Genomic DNA, 26,403 nt, shown 5'->3' on the forward strand with positions numbered 1-26,403 from the left:
TTTTTGGGGAACCACCACGCAGTTTTCCACAGCAGCTGCACCATTTAACATCCCACCAGCCGTGCACAAGGGTTCTGGTTTCTCCACATTCTCGTTGACACTTACTATTTGCCATTTTTTGATAATGGCTGTCCTGATGTGTGTGAAGTTGGCTTTCCTTCTTGCCTGGTTTACTTCTGTTGAGAAATGCTTTTCTGTTCTGATTTCTTTTTAGTTTTTTTTTTTTATTGAGTTATAGTCATTTCATAATGTGTCAAATTCCAGTGTAGAGCACACTTTTTCAGTTATACAAGAACATACATATATTCATTGTCACATTTTTTTTCACCGTGAGCTGCCAAAGGATCTTGTATCTATTTCCCTGTGCTGTACCGTATAATCTTTATCTATTCTGCATATGCCTGTTCTGGTTTCTAATCCCTTCTATGCCCCCCCCCCCCACTTTTTTTTTGGTCTCCTGGTAATTTAAGGAGCTCCTGTCCTTCATCCTCAGTGTTTTTGCTCTGTTCGTTTCCTTCCCACAGTTTTTTCTCTTATTCCCTGATCTTCTATTTCATATGTTGAACACTTGAATTGATTATCTTACTTTCTTTGCTGTTCTTCATCTCTTTTTTAAATTCTAATTTAGGGGTAGGGAGATTTTTTTATATTCCAACCCTTGAATTGAGTTTTAAAATGTTGGTTCTTTTACTTTGTGAGCACTTTCTTGTTCTCAGATGATTTCTTTTTGGTAGCATTTTCTTCTTGCTTCCTAACTTGTTCCTTACATGGATCTTGAGTTCCTGTTTCCTTTGCTTTATTGGCCTTTGCCTCCCCTATGTCTGAATGTCCAATCCCTGACTGTTCAGATTTGAGTGAGGCACTTTGTAAAAAGCGAATTGAAAATTCCAGCAGGTTGTCAGCTGGTGGCTGGGGCCCCAGACATCGGGACTGAGCTACAGCTCCTCTCTTGTGGTCCCTCATTTGTGTGATGAGAACTCGGCTCCTGGCTTCCTGGGAACCCAAAGCCTGGCTCTTTGTTGTACTTTACTTAACCTCCATTTCCTTCGGCACCTCACCCCTGCCCTGTGCCTCAACACTCCTGGGGGTGGCAGCAGGGAGAGTGGGGAACTGGGTGAGGGACCGAATTGCTTTTCAGTCTTTAAACCAGTCCTCAGTTTTCATTCACCCTTGCCAAGCCCCTGCCTCCATGATGGTGCCAATGGCTGAGGTTTTTGAAGGATTCTTTGGGATGAATTGGCTTCCTTTTGCTGTTTCCTCCCTCCGCCCACTTTAGCAGAGTGAATGCTCAGCACTCTTTCATCTGCCTACGTATTTGTACATTATAGTCAGGTCTCCTAGATTCGTCTAAAATAGAGTTAGTGTTGTTTTTCTTTTCAGGATTTTTGGTTATAAAAGAATGTCATTGTAAAGCCAGGTATCGTCGAGTCCTCCTTGGCCCGTGAAGAGCCACCTTTGTAGGAACAGAGCATAACGATTGCATGCCAGGCAACAAGGGTCAACTGCTTTCAGACGGCCCTGTTGGGCTCATGTGCTGTAGTGTCACGAGCAGGGCTTAGCAGCTTTCTGCTTTCCTTTGCTGCTTTGATAGTTACATTTTCTTAGAGAACCCATTTCTTTGAAGCTTCTGTAGCTCTACCATTCTCTCCCCCTAGGAATAGTTGTATTCCTGCTGGCCTCCTGACCGGTCCCCCATTTGTTAAAGTCTTTGGTACCTGGATATTTTCCGTTACATCCCAGCCATCCGTTGAGGTGACATGGAACCTAAATTGGTTCATGTGGAAATTCACAGAACTTCCCATTTCTGTGACCTACTCACCTCCGTTTCAGCTACCCTTTCCCATAGCCACACCCCAAACAAAAACCTTCTTGTGCTTCTGGTTTGCTTACTCTGTTCCCACTACAACCGCCTTGAAAGTGAGGTTCTCCCATTGACAGTACCCACCTTTGGTCTTTCCCCTTTCTGTTGAACTGATCTATTCTTGGAGTAACTCAACCCCTTTCATTATACCTTCAATATGCTTTCTAGCAAAACTCCAGCTGTGGATGAATTGTGATTTACTTTTTGTGCTTGTTTCATTTATCACTGATTTTAACAACTAAGGTTGTCTGATGGAAAGGGACCGTGTCTTATTCATTATTCTTAATTCCAGTACCTGGTGTACAGAGATAGTATCTTAATTAATGCCACACACTTCACAGGAGTGCTATGTTGTAGAGTAAATTTGGTGAAACATGGTGATAAACCAGGAAAGTTCACGTGCTGTGATGGGTGAGTAGAGTGTTAATATGAACACACAGGAGTGATGCCAATGTTTATTTTACAAGGATCAGAGAAAGTATAAGCTTGTATTACCTTTTGATTTTCAGCTTAATTCTTTATACATGATCTCAAATTACACTTTTTTTTTTTTTTTTAACAGGCAACAAATAGGCATTTTCCACAAACCGTTACAGGGGCATATTTGAGTGGCGTTCGAGAAGCAAGCAAGATTGCAGCATTTTAAATAGAATTTGTCTGGACCCAGCTTTCTTCTGTACCCCAACTGAGAAAGCCTGCAAGATTGCAGCATTTTAAATAGAATTTGTCTGGACCCAGCTTTCTTCTGTACCCCAACTGAGAAAGCCTGAAAAACTCGTTAAACCTCACTTTCATAAAATCAAACAGAATCTTCTCTGGGTAGCAAAATTGAAATGTTTCTAAGGTGGTGTGGTAACGTAAACCCATTTCATCACTCTGAAGGCACTAGGCCCAAGACTCCTTTTCTAAGCACTTATATTTAACTGCATTTCCCACAGGCCTGACTAGTGTTAAATCTTCTAGATTTCAAAATAAGGCAGAATATAACCTTAAATTAAGACCTTGGATATGATTCTTCCATGGTTGGAGACTCCCTTGAAATCTGACAAATTTTTTTTGGCTGACCAATTTTCACACATTAAGAAACCAAGTCACTCAAGCAGGAATCATTACACAGGTAAAGCCATGTACTTTTCTATGACAGCTCATCACTGTCTTTGCCAATGAGCCTTAAGATTTTTATATAGCTCCAATATTGAGCTTTTACTTAAAATTTAGATAGAAATCTTTCCTTTTTTGGATAAAGCAAACTCTTCAAAGGTAAATGAAACTTCTAGACTATTTTATATTGTACATATTTCTTCCCATTGGGTGTTCAAAAGAAATTCAGGTATCTTGTAATAAAACATTTTAGACTTGTGCTCTCATTGGCAAAACAGCAAAATTCTCGGTCCCTTCAACAGTACAGGTTATTGTATCATTGAGAATGGGGTAGAGGTAGTGTGGTCTTTATACTTGAGACATAGATGAGACATAGAATACGGCTGTTTTTAAGAGCCATGTTTGGGCGGATGGCACACTTTAAATAGCCTTAATTTTGGCAACCACTAGCAAAAAGATCTTGTCAGAATAATTTAATAAAAGCCTCTCCCCACTGCGTCTTTTTAAAATAACTGATTCAATCTCTAGGAATTTTTATAGAATTGTTTTCAGTATTCCACATGTAGGTCCACTGGAAAACTCCAGAAAAATCCTGGTAAATGTTACACATTTAATAAGCCATATCTTGAAAGCCTGAGAACATGGCAAATACTTTTTCCTTTTTTCACTCATGACAAAAAAAATTCATTTAAAATAAACACTGATTTCAGGGTCTTCAGGATACTCATCTTGCCAAGAAACTTCAGTTTACAGGTTAGAAATACGGATAATTTATGTGCTTTTGTTTTAAAAAGTCTGAACAATTCTTTCAATATATTGGTCAGCTTAAAGGGACTCAAAATGACTTTAAAACCATTTTTCAAAATATTAGGTATTTTTAAAAATTAAAATAAGTTTATAAGTAGAAATAGTACTTTATGCAAAGAACTACGGGGAACTTTAGACAGAGCTTAGACACACCTCCCTCCCCACCAAAGTATAATAATCGAAAGAAAGCAACCTGCAGTATAATGGTTTCAAAGTTAACATAGGAAAATGTTGATATTTAGGTCATTTGATGAGACTCACTGATACTGATTGGGATGTATTCTGCTTTAAAGTGTTATGTATTAAAATGTTTGAATAGCATGTGTCAGGTGATAAATGCAAAATATTCTAAGTTGAAATGGTTCACAGTAAATTATTACTTTAGTCTCTGAGCACTTAAACTTGTACTGTGCTATAAGCAAACAAGGGGAGAACCTACTAAACAAAGTATGGTAAATGTGTATTTAAAACCCTCATTCCGTCTCAAGTGACATCACCTAACATTTTGTTCTTTAAGGAACCATGGTACTTTTTTTTTCCCTTGAGTTTCTTTTGAGTTTTTCACTGCTGTCTGAAGATTCTGTAATTGAGCAGCAGTGAATATGTTTTAACTGCAGACTGTGAAAACTGTGTAAAACTGCTTAATAAAAACTAGACTTGTTTTTCAAATATACTGTGCACTGCAGTGATGAAGGCACACTCCCCATGAACTTCCACCCACACCAGCTCAACCCCCCACAACCTCCAAGCCCTCTTTAGAAAGTCTTAGGTCACAGGCATCACGGTGTATCCCCTTTCAAGTCAGTGAGAACCTTGCTGACCTTGATGAACTTGGTTTTGTGAGCTCACTCTACTGATCTCTTTATAATTTATTCCAGGTAAAATCGGTCTGTTATCACTGAGGAGCACCCCAAATGATACAGGCTACCGGCTAAATCTATTTAAAAATCTGTTCTGAATATATAGATTAAGACATCAAATGCAAAGAGAAAAAGGCATTTTTTATTTTTATTGACAAGGTTGAGAGGAACAAATTAAATATTTAAAACAAAAGGCCAATTCTTAAGTCTCATTTAGTTGTTTATTCCATTCATTTGTATTAAGTATACCTTTCTCTAATGTCCTAGTAACTTTATCAAGAAACAAGTCAAAAGTCAAACGTGAAAATACCTATTAACAGTCAGCATATATCATTTTTATATATTTCTGTTCTATGATGCAAAGGTATTTTAAACACTCAGTGGTTTACCAAAGGCCCAATTCTTGCATAAGCAGCATGTTTTAAAATTCAGAGATTACTTAATAAACTGATTAAGACACTCAATTTAAAAGACAAAATTAGTCTCATCAAGAGTGGTCCACATACTGATCATCTAGAATCCTGATTGGCCAAAATTTAAAACTTAACACCCCTGATTCCACAAATACATTAAATTTCTTTAATGTTAAAAATAAGTCTGTTACCACTTTTGAGAAATACTTTGTCAGAGATACCCACTATTCCCTACACATTCTCTTCTTCTGGCATTACAAATTTTACCGTAATTATAAAAGTGGCCAGGCTTCCTGTACAGAACGGCATTTTATATGGGCAGAAGCAGTTAATAAAAATCAGTTCACTTACTATAAGCCAAATGTGCTTATACTTAACCCCACTCTTCCCCCAATTTTTGAAGTTTTGATGTGTAGGTTTTGGTCTGTCCTTGATAGAAAACGTATCTACAGGCACTGCTGCAGGGTTAACACTAACACTACAAACTGAAGACACTTCGAGGCAAAGCAGAGAACTACTTGTTCCGTCAGTATTTTCTTCACTGGACTCTGACTTCCGCTGCTCTGTCACACCATCTGGCTGAACACTGACATTTCATACATTTATAACTGTAAAGGTACCTACTTATGAGTTTAAAAATTGATCTGCACAAAAGAAATAAAAAAACTTTATATACAACAAATTTGTTTTTAAAAATACAAAAATAACATCTGTCAACTCTTGTCATGCTGACAATTTGACATATATACACATGCAGGAGAAAAGTTCCAATTTCATCATCTGGACAGCTGAAGCTCGTATATTTTTAATATGATGAACACACTGCCACTGAGTTTCCACACTGACAGATGTGTATTCAAAATATTTCATATACTAAATACTGCAAGAGTCTCCGCATGTTTAAACACCGTTAGAATAGTTTCTGTTCTACTTGGTTAAAAGTATGTCTTAAGCTAATATTGAGCACACGCTAAAAACTACAACAGTTCAAGAATCTAGAACCTTATATAAAGAAACCCAAAATGTACAAAATACAACTATAAAAGCAAGGAACAATTACTGCCATGCAAAAATTTAAACTAAAAACTGCATAGAAATGCAATTTAAAACAGCAAACTCAAATTTACGTTAACACTCAAGATAAAAAGGTTAAGCTCTATCAACACAACGCTTGCAAGGATTTAGAAAAGGAAATACATTCTCTTTTGCTGGTATGGTATAAATCAGAGCTTTAAATCCATGGGTACAGGTCACCTGTCTCTGTCCTCTTTCTCAAGAAATCAGCTGTAATGAAAGAGAAACATTATTTCCTCATACCCAACATACATAATATTTGGTATACATAAATCAAGACCATACTTTATTTTTTAACTTCTATTTTACTACTGTGACCTTGGGAAATCAGATGGGACCACTGTAAGACTACAGCTCTGTTGATTGTCCCCTGCCTTTAACTGGTGGACACGAACGTGCTCCGGTGGTTGTGTGAGCCCCTTTGGGACACCCGGCCACCATGTACACTGAGCCCACATCTTCTGAGGCCAGGTTTTGTCAACTTATGTTCAGACTTTATTTTTAAGCTCTAAAATGGGAAAATAACTCTCCATCTATTTTTGAGGAAATTTGAGCCTCAAATGTGATATTTAGTGACATGACTATTTTGAAAAATATGCAGTATTTGATACACAATTTCTTCCATCTTATATGTCCAAAATTATTAAAGTTGGAAAAGATGGATATATTTTACCTCTTTAACAGTTGTTTTTATGAACTCTTTTCTTTCAGTTAAGTCATAAGCAGGATAATTTTCATATACCTACAATGGAAAGGAAAAACTATGTTAAAAGTAGATTTAAAATTTCACTAATATTCTCTATCTTTGGATAGTGAAGAAATGTGTGCTGTGTACAAACAGCTACATATGTTAACTGTACGCTCTAACCACCACATAGAATTCTACAGCAAATGAGTAGCTTTAATAATACTGTATATAGAGCAGAAAATAAACCAGCATACAAACACTTTCAACGTTTTATAAAGTGTAAGTGTCAGTGAATTAACAACAAACATGGGTGAGAAGAACATGTAGACAGACCTTGGTTAAGTGGAGTATGTACTTTACATCAGTAGGTTATTTGTGAGCTGTTTTTTAGAGATGCCCTCTTAGTTCTTCTGTTACATTATCTGACACCACTTCTTTCCTCAACTTGAACTTTAACGAATTTCAGCCCCAGTCCATTGTTCAATTCCCTCCTGAAGTTCTATCACTGAGACCCAGTTATACCATCGTGTCCTCTACTCTGAAATTTTTTACTCTCTACATTTCCCAACTTGGTAACTGCTGCCTGGCTTCACAATGACTTCTAGTCCTGACTTTCTGTATCTATCTTGCTGGTTTCACTCCTATCATGCAATTCAAAGTCAGCAAACGTTTTCTGTAAAAGGCTAGACAGTAAATTATTTCAGCTTTTCCAGTGACAGTTTCTGTCATGACTATTCAACTATGCCAGTGCAGAGTCAACGCTGCCAGACAATACTTACATGAATGGCTACGGCTATGTTATAACGGCCCTCAGGCTGTAGTTTGCCAACCGCTGCAAATACGGTCAATCATTTACATTACTCTAATTGTTTACCCTTTGTTCTTTCTCTGCAAAACTCCAACCCTGAACTAGTATAATTACCAGCTTTTCTATGTTAAGCCCTGTGGGAAAATATAGCAACTTTGAGAAGAATGGTCCCATTTCCAGTCCATGGTATTCAATGTCACAGCCTCCCCAGAAATCCCAAGGATTTCTCATTAGATCCCCCTTGCATTCTCATCAGGGGCAATTTCACCCCTCTATTCAAATGTCCCACTCCTGTTCTCAGTCAAGCCACTGCTATGAATTCCTTCAACTCTGACGTATCTCTTGCCCTCCAGTTCACTTGCACCCGGATTCATCAACAGTCCCCATCTTCCTTAGCTCTGCAAGGACCCACCCCTCGAGGCTCCTGTACCACCAGCCCTTAGCCTAACACGTGCTTCTGCTTTCCCTCCCTGCCCTTCTGAAAAAATCTTTATCAACCTGTATTCCCGAGATTTAGCTACTAAAACAGGAGCTTTAATCCATTCACTCTCCTTACCGATAATTCTCAGTCCCAGGGTAAATAACCCTTGCATTTACCACCCTTCAAAACTGCTCTTATTAAGTGAACAACTGTCTCATAATTGCTAAGTCCAAAAAACCCTTAACTTATTCTCACTTGACCTCTCCATGTTATTAATAATCCCCCTTTAAAACTACAGAAATGTATTCACAAGTCATTCAAATGAACAGAACTAGTCTCCCTTCAATTTTCCCTCCAGTCTGCCCTCGCCCCTCTCCTTTCAGAGGAAACCAGTTATCAATCTGCTGTGTATCCCAGACACAGCAAAATTAACTCATTAAAAATGAGTTTATATACCAATGTATAAATGTATCAATGCAATATAGTTTTCTGTATATTTAAAACACCTGACAATACTTGGAAGGTTTTTCCATGTTCTTTTGAACTGCTACATAGTATTCCCCAAATATGGATGTACCGGTTTATGGCCATTTAGGTTGTTTCTGATTTTTCAATATTATAGACATGCTGAACATTACTGAAATCATTTTGTGCAGATGTGACTATGTCTTTAGGACAGAGACCTAGAAACGGAATTGCTAGGTTAAAAGGTATCTGCAATTTAAATTTTAACATACTACCTAATTATTCTCCAAAGTTGTTACAATTTAAAGGATGAAAGTACATTTCCCTATACCCTTGCCAACCTTGAAAACTGCCAATCTTTGTAAAGATTTTGTTAAAGCTAATAAGCAAAGTATTTCCTTTCAGTTTTCTATCTTCCTCATTAGTAGGGAAGGTTAAATATTTTCATGTTTACGGGTCATTTCTATTTCTTTTCTGTGAAATGCCTTTCCGTGGCCATTGTCCACTGTCCCATGTAAGAGAATCACCTTTTCTTAACTGGCAGCCCCTCCCCCGCCCCCCTTCTTGAAAGTCCTTGCCCTGCTTTTATAGCACTCCTCTCTCTGGCCTTCCTTCTACTACTGACTCTACAATGTCTTGTGTTTTGTAGAAATTACTTCTCAACTCTTTGATGTTAATGGTCTCCAGGACTCTGCCCTCTGCTTTCCTCCCCCTTTTTCTTCTTCCCTGGGACACCTCATCTGTACTTTTGGTTTTAGCTCCCAACAATGTCCTAGTCTAGGTTTCTTTGGAGATTACAACGTTCACAATTTCTCCCACGTTTCAAGTACCCCATCTTAAAATGTCTAGAACAAAATCCATCTTTTCTTTAAAACGTACATCTTTTGTTTTATTTCCTATTATGATTAATACACCCAAGCCCTGACACCCACAGAAGCAACCTGTGATCAGGCTCTCTCAAGTTCAGACCTGCATTACTGCAACCCTCTAACTTCGACTGTGACGTAAACTGGGCTTCCCTCGCCTCTCGTCTCATTCTTCTCCGGTCTGTCCTCCTTCATATGCTTAGGATGCCTCTTAAAAAATAAAAATTTGATGGTGTTATGCCCTTGCCTAATACCTCTCAACAGCCTAACCAGCCCTCCAAGTCCCCACTAGCTGCAGGGAGAAAATCAAACCTCTGTAACAAGGTGTATATAAAATCGGCAAAACTCTTTAGTATTCTCTCTTAACCTCTGTGGAGAATTCCTTCCAACTCTAGTCTTCAGCCAAATTAAACTAGTAACTATTCCTCAGAGTCAATATTTGTCACATTTGATGTGAATGTGTCAATGTCCCACAATTGTATGAATGCTGAAGCTGTAAGTCCCTTCCAAGATGCCTTTTCAGGTTCCTCCAAGTCCTAAGGAGATGCTTCTTGTCCTGTGGTGGGGTGGCACCTTCTACCCTTCTCACAGCACACACACCCTGTACTCTAGTGACCAGACTGCAAGGCCTCCAAAGCCAAGCCATGGCCTCTCCAGCTCTACCTCTAACGTCTGTCACAGTGCCTGATATGCAGGAGAGGCTCAGTGAATGCTGAATGAATAAATCAATAGTCAATGTCTTTAAAAAGTAAAGAGTATTTCACCTTTGGTACATTTCAATTTTTAATTCCATTTTTCTATAGGAAACTGGAATCTAAAATCTTCCAATTTTGATCTAGAGTATGGAAACTCTATGGAATCATGCAAACTAGATCATTTCCTGAGAAGTAACAGAAGAGCTCCACAGAACTTTGACCTAAGAACCTAATCTGTAACATCTCATTTTTCACAGTAACATTGAAAATAAGGTGGTTCATCAGATTCTGCTTTTTCAAACTAACATAATCTAGGGATGCATCAATAAAAACAGCTTTCGTAACAGCAAAAGAGCATTTCCTACACAGTTTGGAATGTATCACTTTAACATTAGTCACTGCACATGTTCCAGTGTTGTTTATGAAATGACTCCAATAGGGCAGAAGCTTTGACTATTTTATTGACTGCGGTATCCCAGTACCTATAAGAAGAACTGACATGTAGTTCAATGAATGAACGCACATAAGAATCTAGCTTCCAACTGAGGAATGGGTGAAAGAACTTTTCAAATAAAAGCAAAATGATCTCAGCGTTTGTCCAATTACCTCTTTGCAAATCTGCTTCATGGTGACCTCCTCCAAGTTAGCACTGGCCAATAACTTCTTCACTGTTTCCTTCAACTCTTCATCTGTAGGAGGTTTCTTCAATTTTTTAATTAAAGGTTCATCATCTGAACTATCCTCAGATTCACTTTCTAAAAGAAAGATATTTTATTACATGGGAATAAGTTTTTCTTAAATAGCAAAGTAAATTAATATTGAAGACACATTAGGAAGAATTCTATATGCATTCATCAGATTCTCAGAGGCGTATTAGACTATAGAAAGTATAAATCACAACTCTGTTATTACCTATAAAACATGCAATGGAACTTTTGTCAATGTTGAAAAATTACAAAAAATTGGCATACTACCTCCCCCACCGCAATGTTCTTCACAGCTGATCCATTCTCCACAATGCTTAAACACTATGTTGCAGCATATAAATCACATCGTTATAGTTGGAAACATGCCATTTCTAACATACCTTTTTTGGAACTGTTTTGATTCTTCTTGGTGGTGCTACTATCTGCCTTCTTAACATTAGCACTTTTTACAGATTTTTTACTTTTAGAAGTGGCCTTCTGTTTCGGTTTTTCTCTTTTAGATGTCTTTTTTGGTGGCTGTTGGAAAGAAAAGTATACACACCAATGAAAGATTAACTGCCATCCTTCTCATCCCTCAACAATATTAGAGAAAATTAATGTATCAATTTTTGAGATGACTAATACATTCAATGAACTTAATTTCATCCTAACACAAAACTAGTCATGTGAGGTCAATAATGAAACACTAAAAATAAAAGATGCCCACATTTATTCCACAGTATAGATAGAAAACTTTATATGTGTTACATCTTAATCTTGAAGAAAATAAAGGTACTAATATTTTTGTTATTTATTGTCATCTCTGCAACTAAAAGGTAAATGTCACAAGAACAAGGATTTTTGACCTTTTTGTGTTGAGTCCTAAAACAGTGCGTGGTGCAAAGTAGCTGCTCAATAACTATTTATAGATATACGAGGAAATAAAGGCTGAGAGGTTTCTTCCAGTCACATAATTAATATAATAAAGAAGTGAGATTAAAATAGGTAGTCTGACTCCAGAACTTGTTTTCTTAAACGCTAACTCACAGCTAACAAAATAAAAGCCAAGTATATACATATGAATAGATTAAAAAATTACAGTTCATAGTTACTTTGTCTCAAGCAAGGCCTATGAAATTAGTAAACATTAATTCTTCATTAAACATTCCCAAAGGTAAAAATATCCATATAAGGCAAATATCCCAAGATAATTAAAATCTCATTTTAACACACCCAAATACCGCAAATCACTTTTGATAGAATATTTCTCCAAATGTTTTATATTCCTAATTTCTGATTAGCATCAAAATTCAACCTTTTTCTTTTTTTTTAAAGGATATTGTGGAAAAATAACTAAATAACTAAATAACTAAATAAATAAATAAATAAATAAAGGATATTGTGTGGAACTTAAAGAAAATTCAAGTACCTGTTCTAGAGTCAGATGGACTCAGGCTATTTCTAAGTGCAGTTCATTGGATTTCAGTGTTTGTCTTTCCTCTTGCTACACTGCCATCCACTGTACATACTTACACAAGTCTGTATCACCCTGCATTACCTCAGTAATGGTCTGTTGGCCAGGAACTAACCTATCTAGTTCAACTACTACTAAAAAGTACATTTAACAAGTGTCAAAGGGTCAACATGCTTCTAAAAGTAAAGCCTCAAGTTTTAAAGTTTTCTTTAAAAGCAAGGCAGATACACAGAATAGATACATAGAATAAAAGCAATATGAGGCTCAATGACACCTGTGTTAACTAACCAAGACACATCATGCTTATTTCTTTACATTCTGGTAGACAGGACTGGACCCAAACATCCGAATCCCTATAATAACAAGTTATGTTATTTATACTGGATTTCACTTATCTTTAGTGAACAGTTACAAAGTTTTCTGTGACAAATGTAGACTGGAATTCAGTAAAGGATCTTTTATCATCCTGGTAGTACTAGCACGGGCAGTGAAAACTAAGTAGTAAAATAACTACACTCTGTAGAAACTCCTACCTATGGGTTTTATCCTGAGCAAGGAGGCTATCAGATAACTGACTCTTATGTGCTTTAGATTTGCAGGTGTTAAGAATCTCTTAAGCTGCCGAGACAGTAAGAGATTAGGTATAGGAAGAAAAGATAACTGTGGACCACAAGGCATCTCAAAGGACAGATTTTGACACTGTAACACAATGGACAAATTTTGGCAGTTAAGGGAAACGAGGTAATCTGGTATTCTGGAGGTATGAAGAGGCCCTGGGAGAGCTGAGAAGGCAAGTTAAACCACTCCCATTTAAATGTTACATGAACTTTCAAATTTTCATTACTTTCATTCCCCCTCCTCCACTTAGGAAAATCTCACTCATGATTCTAAACCCAACTTAGCAATCACCTCCTCCAAATCTTTCATAATATCACCAGTTTGACTAATCCACAGTCCCACAATACTTGGCATACAATTCATCTATCCCTACTTTATAGAGGATATTGTGAAGCAGTGAATAAGAACACAGGTTTTTAGAGCCAAACTTCCTGGTTCAAATCCTGACTCCACCAGTGACTAATTTTGCATTCTCAGGCAAGACACTCATCCTTCCCTATGCCCGATTCTGCATGTGTAAAATGGAGGTAATAATACCAGACAACTTTGTTAAATCTAACACTTCCACACCTTATCTCAGATATTGGGGTACATTTCACAATCTACATTAAAATGATGCCTTATAGGCATTGCAGATTTGACAAACTATGGCCATATCTGCAGAACTTTTGTGAGGGTCAAATGACCAAATACATGTAAGGCATCAAAGAAAACATTTAATATACTACGTTTACTAAAGTGCAGGTATTTACACGTCTGTTCTCCCACTACACTGTAAGTTTCTTAAGGGCGTAGCTAACTATCTCCATGAGAAGAGACATTTATTTTTACTTTAGGTCTATCTGTCCCTAGCAACTACAAGAGTGTTTGCCATAAAGCAGCCACTTAAAGACTCCCTGCCCAGTTCACCTCTGTATCGCTTGCAGAATCTGGTTTACCTGTACTCTGAAACCAGGACGTGGTTAAAATGTAATTAAAAGGAAAAAGAAAAAGGTATCTGTGCAGCACTGCTTTCATATACATGATCTCATATGAGGGAAAAACCAAAACAAAGCAAAAAAAAAAAAAAAAGCAGACAGTTTATCTAATTATAAATGAAGAAAACGCATCTGTGTAGTTAAGACGGTGTCTTACAGATAGTTAAGCAGCAAGACCTAAAGTACAGTGTGCCTCCCACTGCATGAGTTGCTTATAGAAATGACTTAAATGTACCTACGGATTTCTTTAAGCCAGAGGTGAAACTACAGAAGTAAACTAATGCTGTAAATCAGTGATACCATAACCTATTTATTATACTCTTAAATTTAACTTTTTCCACTACATACAAATATTACCAATAATAACAAAGGATAAAAAACGCTGGCAGAAACACAGAACAGCAACAAAGGACAAGCAAGCCCAGTGTCAGGGCTGTCTCTGGCCCCTACCTCCAAACTCTGTATGGGTTCCAGGATCACTTCTCTAAAATTTCTCTAAAATTTTTTTTCAAAGCTAAGATTGGCCTTGGTGGAATCCAGTTTTGTTCTCCAACTCTTTCTTTCGCTCTCCTGTTCATCCTTTAAGGCTCAGATCAAATTGTTACCTCCTGTGAAGGCTCACTGACTGGATCTTTGCTCCCTACCTGCCCCTAGAAAGAGGTAAATACTCCATCTTGAGCTTCTATATTATCTTGGCCAAACTGCTTTCTTAGCGCTTAAGGTACATCCTATGTTTTCCTTCTAATCTTTGACCTCTCCCCTCCTACCAACTAGATTAAACAGCTTAACATAAAGACCCTGTCATATTTGTTTCCTGATCTCCACTGCAGAGCTTAGAACTGGCACTTAGTTGCTATGTTAACTGGAAAATTGAGGTGGGAAAAGATCCTTAGAGACAAGATTATCTTTAAAGATCTATTCTAACCCCAAGGTTTTATTTCATTAGAATCATTCTGCTTGCTAAGACAAATCTTTTTTTCTGTTAATAGCGATTAGCCAAACTTCCTCATTTTTAATATCACTGTCTTCCGGCATCACTTATCTATACACCTCCATTTAAGAGGAAAAAAAGACTTAGATCAAATCATCAAGGGTGAGGCCTGAGGACCTATGCATAAAAAAGCCCCACAGCTGACTCACCTAGCTATAAAACCACGTCTCATGATAGACAAATGTAGTCTAGACCTGTCACCAAGCTTCTCCTATGAAGTGCCAGATAGTATTTTAGTCTTTGCTGGCTCATGTGGTCATTGTTGTACATTCTTCATCTTTGCTTTTAACAAGTATTTTTAAAATGGAAAAACCATTCTTAGCTTTCAGGCTGTACAAAAACAGGCCATAGGCTGGATCTGACCATAGTACGCCAACTCCTGGTCTAGAGTATGAATTACTGGAGATTCATAGGGAAAACACAGAACCAGATAAAGAAATCAATACAGTATTTTATGCCAACAGCTTTTAGTTTTAAATTTTTACAAGCAGAAGTGGATCTATGCCCATATTAACTTTCCTAAAGCTATTGCTTAATATCAGATTTGGACAGAGTTGTAGAGAAAAATAAACAAATTAGAAGCTCTGGAAAGCTGGATATGTATCCTGTCCTCAAAGTTAAAAAAAATGAGGATATATTGTCCTCTCTCATGGAGTCAAGACTAAATGAGATGCAAGATGTAAAAGTACTCCGCACACAGTACATTCCTCCTTATATGTACCAATAAATGCTAACTGAATGAGTGCGATTTCTCCCAGGTAGACTGTCAGTTCCTGGAAGACAGGGGCCATGTCTCTTTTCCCCCATGTAGCAAAATGCTCAGATAGAATAAGAATCATTTTGAAGGAACCAGAATGATGAATCTATCCCCAAAGGCTGTATTATTCACACAACAATGCCCAACCACATGGGATGTTTTCTGTGGTCTGGCTTCAGTGTATGTCGCTCCAGCTTCACCTCCCACGGCTCTACTTCTGGACAAACTACCCAACCACAAACAAGTGTGTTTGTCAAAGAACTTCCCTACTCCCCATTTTAGTTCACAAGTCCAACGTTTCTTTCTATTCCCAAAGTCAATTTCAATTGATACGTCCGTCTCTCTCCAAAGCCTTCCCTCATCAACAGAGAGATTCTCTTCCTTTTGAAATTTTACATTATTAAGTATCTCTCAAATGGTATTCGGCCAGAAAATATATTCTATAACCCTAACAGCACTTAGCACACTCCCGATTTACTGAACTGAGCAAATTGAAAAGTGATTACATTTTAAATGCCAAGTTTTAAATATTCTGAATATTTTAGTTAATTATAGCCAACACATTATGTAGCATTATAAAAGAAAAATGCTAGAAGTACTCATGATAGTTAACACCTTTGTTAATTAAATAGGAGGCAAGACTTTTGAGTCTTTTAACAAAATGTATAGGAAAAAATTAGGTGTTACATGAAAAAAAAAGAAAGAAAAAGCTGGTTTCCAAACTTATTTCTAAATAAGATTGTGGCTTGCCATTTTTGAATATGCTGTAAGTGTTTCAATCAGGACCATCCAGTATTGTAGGTATTTTACATGTGCTAAAGGGAAACAGGTAAAACTGACAGCTGCCATCAATTTCAGATAGTACAATGCACTGTAATCTAAGTTGTTTTTTTTTTTACAATGTATTGAAATAATACAAATTTTTAAAAATCTGAAGATTCTCCATGTGTCTGATAACCATGAAGGTATAGAATCAGGGAATGACACAAGTACTTTTTGAAGGAAGGCAAAAAAAAATCTTGGGAGAAGGCTTACCTATCTTTTATAGGCAGCAGGGCTCTTGAAGGAGGGTCTCCAAAAAAGACGCCTGTCACAGAGCCAGAATCCTGTCCTCACAGCAGAAAGGTTGTACTGGGTGAACAGATGAACAAAATAAGTATTAGCTTAAAATACGCTATTCTTTTAACAACTTGGCTGAGAAAACTCAAGAGTGCCAAGAGTAAAGAATGTGCAAGCTTTGCTATATGTCACAAAAGATTATGAACGTTTAAGTCTAAACAGATTTTATTATGGTAATTATTCAACTTTGCCTTCCAACAAAAGGTTTCAATAGTTGAAATAATTCTGTAATTCCTCTCATCAAATTGGGATGGGGGAATTATTTTTTAGAATGTAATTAAGGACTAACAAAACTTTCACGTTCCTCCTCCCACCATGACCAAATAATTCCTCAAATGGTCCAAATATGTTTACCAAAATTGTAACTGAAAATTTCTGATTTGGTAAACACTGTAGGATGGCTCACTCAACATCCCATCTTTATCTGCCTTCCTCCTACAGAGGCAGGAAAGCTAACACCTGGGTTTCACCAACTTCCCTGGCAACTAGAGGTGGCTGAGTAACAAATTTCTGGCCAATGCAACATACTTGGGGATTTCCAGGGTGTAAAAAGCCAACACATCACTAGGAGAAAGCCCTTTGCTCGTCTCTATCTGGAATAGGGATACAATGCTTAAAGGGAAAACATCCATCTTGACATCATGAGGTTAAATGTCACATGTAAAGGTGGTGGCTCAGGGAAAGAAGGCCCCCAAATTCTTGACACCTTTCTTGAGCTGCTGTACTGGTCCATAATTACCTGTCTGTGGACTTCTTGTCAAGAAAGAAAAAGGAACTCTTGTTTTGGACATTATTCGTGGGGTCTTTTAAGTATTTAGAGCTGAAGGCATTCCTGATATATCTGGAAACATTCAGATAAATTCAGTACTCACAAAGTAAAAATCTAGTTTGTTTTATACTTTCCTAGAGATAAAGAGTACATTACAAAGACACTAGGATACAAAAACTGAAGAAGTATTAGTTAAGCAAGCTTTTAAGGGTCTAAAAGACGATTAGGATTGTTTTCTCCAATGTAGGGAGCACTACTTCTCCTTTCTTTTCCTGTACTATCCAGTAATTTCTCTGTGCCTAAGGTCTAACACCTGTGGTGAATGGCATGCCTGAGCATGGTTTAATATCACTGGCTCATTCTGGTAATCTTCCCCTAAAAATGTTAATCCAATGTGGGAATCAGTTGATTTCCAGAATAAATTTATAGAAAAATAATTAAACCTCTATTCTCTCATTTTAAAGAAACTTCATCTATCAGTTTTTTCCTGGTTCCAAACTGCTCTCCTTCTACTGTCCTAAGTAAGCACACGTCCAAGAGTCAAGACGATAAAGATGTTTAAAACAGATATTTTATAAAGAAATTATTACCCAGGTTACTCTCAGAAAAACACCTTATTTGAATTAACTCCAAAAAAAAAAAAAAAAAAAAAAAGACAACTTAAAAACTGTTATGAACCACTCACTGCATATCATGGAAACAGAGGTACAGGTACTAAAAACCTCAAACAAAATGCCTTAGCAATTGCTGGCTAACATGCTAAATGTGACACACTTCTCACAAAAGACTTAAAAAAAAAAAAACTCACCAATTCTTTTTTAACTGTAGTTTTCAGTGCTTTTAATCCTACATTTTATAAATTAAGTATCCTATTCTTCCACATAGCTAACTATGAAAAATAGCAGGTGAGTAATTCAATCTCATGTAACTGGCTAATGAACGACTGTAACTTGAACTGGATTTCGGCTTAAGATTTCTGACTTCAGCACTATGATACAGATTTAGTCCAAACTCCTCAATTTACAAAGGAAACAAAAAACAGTTGTTATTTACTCCAGGAATCTAAAATAGACGAAGCTGATCTTACAGGGAGAAGTCTTGTCTATGAAGGAGAAATTCATTTCAGGAAATAAGTAATATTAACCTAGTAATTTTCCACGAAAAAAATCAACAGAAAAAAATTGTCTCTAAGTAATTCTCAACTTTTCTAATCAACCAGCAACTCTTCTGCCTGGCCTCTTAGAAAAGAGGTCCTTTCAGAATACTGACCAAAAAATACCTACCTTTATGAAGTCCCTAACAAGGCTACCACTTAACTGAGTCTTCAAAAAACAGAATAAGGAAAAATACAAGTTACCATAGAAATACTGTCCTTCTCTCCTAGCCATAACAATCAGTGAAAAAAAAGAAATAAAGGGAGTCCAAATCAGAAAAAAAGTAGAACTGTCACTGTGCACGGATGACATGATACTATACATAGAAAACCCTAAAGAAGCTACCAGAAATTCCTAAAGCTCATCAATACATTTGGTAAAGTTGCAGGATACAAAATTAATATACAAAAATCAGTTGCATTTCTACACACTGACAATGAAATAGCAGAAAAAGAAATTAAGGAAACAATACCATTTACCACCATTCCAAAAAGAATAAAATACTTAGGAATAAACCTACCCAAGGAGGCAAAGGAACTGTAATCTGAAAACTTTAAAGTTTTCATTGATGAAAGAAACTGAATACAATATAAACAGATGGAAAGATATACCATGTTCTTGGATCGGAAGAATCAGTATTGTTAAAGTGGCCAAGGCAGTATACAGACTCAATATAATCCCTATCAAATTACCAGTGACATTTTTCAGAGCTGGAACAAAAAAATGTTAAAATTTGTATGGAAACACAAAAGATCCCGAATAGCCAAAATCATCTTGCAAAAGGAGAACGGAGCTGGGGGAATCATGCTCCCTGACTTCAGACTATACTACAAAGCTATAGTTATCAAAATAGTATGTATGGTATCAGCAAAAAAGCAGACATACAGCTCAACGGAACAGGATAGAAAGTCCAGAAATGGAGAGAAAGTCCAGAAATAAACCAACGCACTTAAGGTCAATCAATCTACAACAAAGGAGGCAAGAATATACAATAGAGAAATAAGAGTCTTTTCAACAAGTGGTGCTAGGAAAATTGGACAGCAATCTGTAAAAGATTGAAATTAGAACATTCTCTAACACAATATACAAAAATAAACTCAAAATGGATTAAAGACATAAATGTAAGACCAGGTACCATAAAACTCCTAGAAGAAAACATAGGCAGAACATTCTTGGACATAAATCACAGTAATACATTTTTTGAACCAGCTCCTAGAGTAATGAAAATAAAAGTAAAAATAAACAAATGTGATCTAATTAAACTTAAGTTTTTAGGATACCATCAACAAAACAAAAAACAAAACCTACAGAATGGGAGACAATATTCGTAAATGATGTGACTGACAAGGGACTAATTTCCAAAATATACAAATAGCTCATAAAACTTACTATTAAAAAACAAGCTACCCAATCAAAAAATGAGCAGAGGACCTAAACAGACATTTCTCCAAAGACATCCAGATGGCAAACAAGCACATGAAAAGATGCTCAACATTACTGTTAAAGAAATGCAAATATAAACTACAATGAGGTATCACCTCACACCAGTCAGAATGGCCATTATTAAAAAGTCCACAAACAATAAATGCTGGAGAGGGTGTGGAGGAAAAGGAACCTTCCTACACTGTTGGTGGGAATGTAAATTGGTAGAGCCACTATGGAGGACAGTATGGAGATTCCTTAAAAAACTAAAAACAGACTTACCATACAAACCAGCAATCCCACTCCTGGGCATATATCTGGAGGAAAATATAATTCGAAAAGACACATGTACCCCAGTATTCACAGCAGCACTATATACAATAGCCAAGACAAGGAAACAACCCAAATGTCAATCAACAGATGACTGGATAAAGGAGATGTATTACACACACACACACGAATACAGCTCAGCCATAAAAATGAATGAAATGCCATTTGCAGTAACATGGATGGATCTGGAGATGATCATTCTAAGTGAAGTAAGTCAGAATGAGGAAGAAAAATACCATATATTGATTTTATGTGGAATCTAAAAAAAAGGACCCAAATGAACTTATCTATAAAACAGAACCAGACCCACAGACAGAGAGCAAACGTATGGTTACCAGAGAGTAAAGAGGGTGGGAAGGGATAAACTGGGAATTCAAAATTTGGACTCCTTGGGGAAGTGATGGAAACATTAGCTATCTTGATTGTGGCGGTGGTTTCATTGGTGTATACATCTATCGAAGTTTATCAAACTGTACATCTGAAATATGTGTAGTTTACTGCCCAGGAATCATACCATAATAAAGGTGTTAAAAAAAAAAAACAAAAAAACACTGTCCTTCCTGCTAGCACTTACCTTTCAAAGGCAATCAGAGCCTTTCATAGTAATCAAATCAGCAATAAAGCTTTTGAGGATAGCCCTAAATTTGAAAGTCTTTAGAGAAATAAAGAATATCTTTGTTGGAGGGTGATTTATCAGGAAAAAAGAAAGATTTCTCAGTCCAGATTTTACTGGCATTACATTTTATGAAGTCTGTCAATACCAGCCCAAGCAGAAAAATCAAAACAGAAAATAGAGCATTATGAAATAGCTTTTACATTGTGTGATTTGATATACTTAATGCATATAAAAGCATTTTTGTGTTTTTCCTCCATGGATTTTCATCATTTGACCTGGGTTTCTAGCAAAAGATCATTTACAGTACTGTAGAAAGGCATTGATTCGCAGGGGTCAACTTCACTTGTCTAAAAATTAATATGGTTATAAATCAGGGGTCACCTATAATCACAGACACCAACTAACTCTATTTAAAACAATGGGACAATAATCTGGAAGCAAAAAAGAAATGAATATAAAATATCCTGACTTTAACCTGCACCTTAGTAATAATAGGAAGATTGGATGTAGAAATCTTACATATGATAAAACATGCTAATATTAATAGTAACAGCAGCAGCTAATACTTACATAGTACTTGTGCCAAGCACTGCTCCAAGTGCTTTAAATAAAGTCACTTAATAAATACTTTGAGGGCTGGTACTATCATTATCCCCATCTTACAGATGGGAAACTGAGGCACAGAGTTTATAAGCAACTTGTCCAAAGTCATACAGGGATAATCAGTATACAGCTGGATTTGAATTCAGTCTCCAAAGGCCATTCTCATAATTACCTCTATGAAAAAATTAGATGCTTGTAACAACTTTTCATACTTTAAATCAGCCTTTAAAATGGTTTTGGGAGGCATAGTGAATACACATGGCAGATAACCAAAAATTTGTTTAATGAGGAAATCTATTACTGCAAAATTTCTACTATTATATATTCACATATAAACAAACATGTTCGCCTCCTACATGTCCTTAAAATCTATTCCATAAAAACCTTAGTGCTCAGATTACTCATCTTCCTTCACACCAAAAATATATTAAGATACTATTTATGAAACATCTGCTAGATCTATAATATCCTTTTTTAAATTATGAAGCATTTCATACTTAACTTTGTAGGAGTCTGTAAAACTTGGCATTGAAACAAGTGTGGGTTTTAAATACCTAAAGACAAATATACACAAAATGCACACACATATAAAATCAGGGTTCACCGTATCTTTATTTTCTTTAATCCAGTAGTTATCAACTGAAGGTGACTTTTGCCCCCAGGGGACATGGTAATTTGGCATGGTAATGTCTAGAAACATTTCTGGTTTTCACAACTGGAGGCTGGGGGTGGGGATGTGCTACCAGCATCTAGTGGGCAAATATTCTACAGCACACAAGACAGCCCTCCACACTGAAGAATCATCTGGGCCCATAATATCACACCACGTCGATCAAGTTCCTAAATAAGACAAGGGGGATTACCCAATTTACAGAGCAAGTTCTGACCATTAAAAGGAGCACCAAAACAAAGGTAAAACAGAGCCACCAAAACACTATTAACAACAGAAAATCATCTCCTGGTACCCACTCTCATGTACTTGACAGAAGATACATACCAAGGAGAGGATGAAGTTAACCCCTTAAACGGTTCAGCAGCTCTCCTCTTCCTGAAGTTTTACTCTGGAAACTAAATATTCTCAGCATTTTATCAACACTCCCAAGTGAAAGAAAATGGCAGGCATTCCTAAGTGATACAAGATTTGCCCACCAATCAAACTTCAAATGCTGCTATTCTCATTAAATAAACCCCGAGCTAAGAAAAAAATGGTGGTCCTTAAACCCTTGCTTTTTGCATAAGACAGAATAAAATGGTCCAAGCCAACCACAAAATATTAATATACTATCAAAAAATCTGCTCCTTTGTGTTCCTGTCAGGATATGCACCCTTTCCCCGCCCCTTCCTTTCCATTTACCTACTCTTGTCTTCATGGTCCAGTTCAAATCCAGTCCACACCAACCTCTTTCCCAACTCTTACGCATTGGCAAGGCAATAAAACCAAAAGCTCCTTGAGGGAAAGAAAGGGTTTATCCTTGAGCATTTCTGAGTCTTTGGAATTAAAATCAGCCAATACGGTACATACATAGTTCCCTCAATCTATGCTTTCTGGCTATAGCTATTCTAGAGCAGGAGTTCTTAACTCTCCCCATGGAAAGTTGTGGGGAAAAAAAAAACCCCAACACTTTACCTCCTCTTCACTTTCTTTATCTTCATCATCTGAAGACTCTTCCTTGTTTTTCTTTTCGTCTTCTTCACTGCTGGATTCATCTGACAGGATTTCAGGACATTTGGTTCGCTTAGCTTTCCTGGCCATTCCAGAACTATTCCGTTCCTTCTTGTTGCCTTTGCTAGAAGTTTTTTTAGATTTTGGCAATGGCTGCATAAAATGAAATAAACCAGTGAGATATTTTATTTCCAAGTCAATCACCTGTTTTTGATAACTACTTCTCAATTCCTCTTGTTCTTGTCTTGAGAAATTTTATTTTCAAGCTTAGCAGCTTTACATAGAATAATTCATCTTGAACTCAACGTGTCAAGTTAATTGTTTTGTCTGCACTACCAATACCCTTTTCATTTGTTTAGAACTCTAGGTTTTAAACATGTAGGTGAGAGACTGTTCACAAATGTTGAAAGACGTATCCTACATTCTGATATGGGACTAGAAGCCTGAGTACACACCGTGTTTAGACAGTTGTTTACACTTCATCAAGACAATATTTTCAGTTAGACTTGTAATTTATTTCACTCCTACAAACTTTAAAACTGTTGCTGCCTTCTTGCTTTAGGGGACTCTCCAATAAAAGGACTGGGAGGAACCATTCGTAAGGGAAATAAAACCTCACTTTACACATTCTGAATTTATGAAGCATATAGTTTATATTCATATTACCTAGGGGCTCTACTTTCAATAATGCCAGGATTATATTCTCACTGACAATTTAAAATATGCAGTTAAGTGTTGAATATGTTAATTATGAAAGTAATTAAGAACCACAAAATAAGTATACTGCCATTACTTTGATATTCAATTAAAGCAAGCATATTTAAAAAGCATAGATCACATGAGAAAAATGACTTGATTATATTAACCAACAAATTTAATTTTTAAATGCTTTCTTGGGGTGGGTATTTGCTAACTTCTGAAATAGAAAACTATAAAATAAACTTGCATAAAGGATCTAAAAAGATACAACTAAGGAATTAAAATTATTACTTCTAAAATTATGGGTATCTTTCATCTTTATTTTTGTCTGTTATTTTCTGCAATACGCAGAAACATTAAGGAAAATTCCGTGATATAATCTTAACATGCATAATTGTGTAAATGTTATTGGTAACTTTAAGCAGTATCTCTCACGAAACTAGCAGAACCACAGGTCCCTTTCTCTCCTAAGAACTTCCAATCTTAGGGGTCACTATCACCTGCACAAAAACTAACGCAGCTGCTGTTTGTGTAGTGCAGTATTTCCAGGCTATCTACAGTCCACAGGATAGCCCTAGCTTGCCCAAACAACCTATCCTTCTAAAGGCAGACTGGGAAAGAGCCAATCTAGGTCACTCCAGAAACTTTAAGTTAGTGGACTTAAGTTATTTCTCAGAGATTCCCCACAAGAAACCTCCCTAAATGTATACAGATAACCTTGTTAAGTGAATTATTGCCATTACCAACTATACCAGGAAGCAAATCCATTTGGATGAATTCTTTGATACGCTTGTTTGGAGGAAAAAAGTTGACTCTCACCACTCACTAAATGAAATCCAAGATTCAAATATATTTAAACAATGTGGTTTCCCTCCCTATGTCAGCTCAGGAACTAAATACAGGTAATGAGAATATAATCTGTATACGAAATTAGTAATACAAGGACAGGAATGGGTGCTGGGTATAGGAAAATGAAAGACTGTTAAATTATTCAAGAAAAAAATCAAGAAAATACAACTTCTAAAAATAAATGAAGAGCTTTTAATTTTTAAAGAGTAGTAATATATAAATGCTACAGAATTAAAATATTAGAAATTAGAATTAGATAATTAGACTTTTCCTATACTTGTTCTAAAAACAGTTGAACCTATTACTCAGAATCCAGTGCCAACAGCATTATCCCATTTTGGAAACAAAATCTGATTAACAATCAAGGTAGAAATACAAAAGGTTAGTGAACAATGTTAGTATAACAATTTTAAGATCACTTTGTAGTCACTATATTCCTCACAACCACACATCAGCAGGGTATTTCACTTAAGAATGTCCTTGATGCAACAGTAAATACTAACTGTATTAACGCTCAACCTTTGAGTACGTCTTTGAAGCATTTGTGTAACAAAATGGGAAGTACACAGAGTACTTTGGCTATATATGGAAGCTCACTGATTTTCTCAAGGAAAAGCATTTGCACAACTGAGCAGTAAGCTAAGTTAGCCACTTTTTTTCATGGTACATCATTCTTTAAAAGAGTAATTAAAAATCCATGCCTATTCAGACTTAGGTTTATTTCATAGACATGTTCTCAAAAATGAATGTGAGCCTATCATCTCAAGGAAAACAACTGACAGTATTTGTTGCCAGTAGGTTTCAAATTTTCAAGTGAAAATGAGAATTTGGAAAAATTCATACCCACTACCACTGACGTGACAGCATCCCAGTACCTAAAGATTTTTCCTGATGAGATGATGGTTATATTAATGAATGTGATTTTGACAGCGTTCAGTGAAATGTGCCAACATGTGGAATATATGCGTAATTCAGGGAACTGATATTTTCCAAATGGAGAGTGCATATTACAAAATCAAGCATAGGTAAAAGGTCCAAGTTCATTAACATGGTTTCAAACACATCACAACTAACCTTTAAGAATCCACCACTGCAGAGTTTTGATATCATATCAAAGGAGACTATCCACAATTATCAGGAAAGGTTTTAAAAATATTCCTCCTTTTTCTAACTACATAGCTGTGTGAGGCTGGATTTTCTTCATATACTTCAAGCAAAACAATACATTGCAACAGATGGGAATGCAGAAGCAAATGAGAATAGAGTTGTCTTCTCTTAAGCCTGACATAAGCAAATTTGCAAAAACAATGCCATTCTCATTAAAATTTTGGAAAGTAATTACTTTTCATACAAAATATACTTTTTAGGATTTTTCAGTTTTAATTTAGAACACAGTAAATATAAATATAACCCACATAAACAGAAGCTCTAGGGGTCCTCATTAATTTTAAGAGGGTAATGGGGTCCTGAAAAGAACACATTTGAAAATCTCTGAGGAAAAGTTGAATATAAACATATCCCTCGTGGGGGGAGGGTACAGTTCAGTGGTAGACTGTGTGTGCAGCACACACAAGGTCCTGAGTTCAATCCCCAGTATCTTCGTTAAAAATAAATAAA

General features: G+C 36.4%; 2 protein-coding genes across 2 annotated transcripts in view; one reads left to right on the forward strand and one right to left on the reverse strand.

Annotated features, from left to right (window-relative positions):
• KDM1B (lysine demethylase 1B) overlaps nucleotides 1-4,438 on the forward strand; it is a 46,978-nt gene extending 42,540 nt beyond the window's left edge. Inside the window, exon 21 of the mRNA XM_074348145.1 lies at nucleotides 2,424-4,438. Within this exon, the coding sequence (XP_074204246.1) occupies nucleotides 2,424-2,507 (84 nt within the window). The 3' untranslated portion in view covers nucleotides 2,508-4,438. The remainder of the gene's footprint in view (nucleotides 1-2,423) is intronic.
• Nucleotides 4,439-4,749: 311 nt separating this feature from the next.
• The window catches only part of DEK (DEK proto-oncogene), a 29,010-nt gene continuing 7,356 nt past the window's right edge, over nucleotides 4,750-26,403 (reverse strand). Inside the window, exons 7-11 of the mRNA XM_074348146.1 lie at nucleotides 23,203-23,391; nucleotides 11,147-11,282; nucleotides 10,666-10,814; nucleotides 6,790-6,858; nucleotides 4,750-6,326 (exon numbers count right to left, since the gene is read on the reverse strand). Of these exons, the coding sequence (XP_074204247.1) occupies nucleotides 6,315-6,326; nucleotides 6,790-6,858; nucleotides 10,666-10,814; nucleotides 11,147-11,282; nucleotides 23,203-23,391 (555 nt within the window). The 3' untranslated portion in view covers nucleotides 4,750-6,314. The remainder of the gene's footprint in view (nucleotides 6,327-6,789; nucleotides 6,859-10,665; nucleotides 10,815-11,146; nucleotides 11,283-23,202; nucleotides 23,392-26,403) is intronic.

The sequence above is a fragment of the Camelus bactrianus genome, chromosome 20 (assembly GCF_048773025.1).
Source record: "Camelus bactrianus isolate YW-2024 breed Bactrian camel chromosome 20, ASM4877302v1, whole genome shotgun sequence".
Lineage (NCBI taxonomy): Eukaryota > Metazoa > Chordata > Mammalia > Artiodactyla > Camelidae > Camelus > Camelus bactrianus.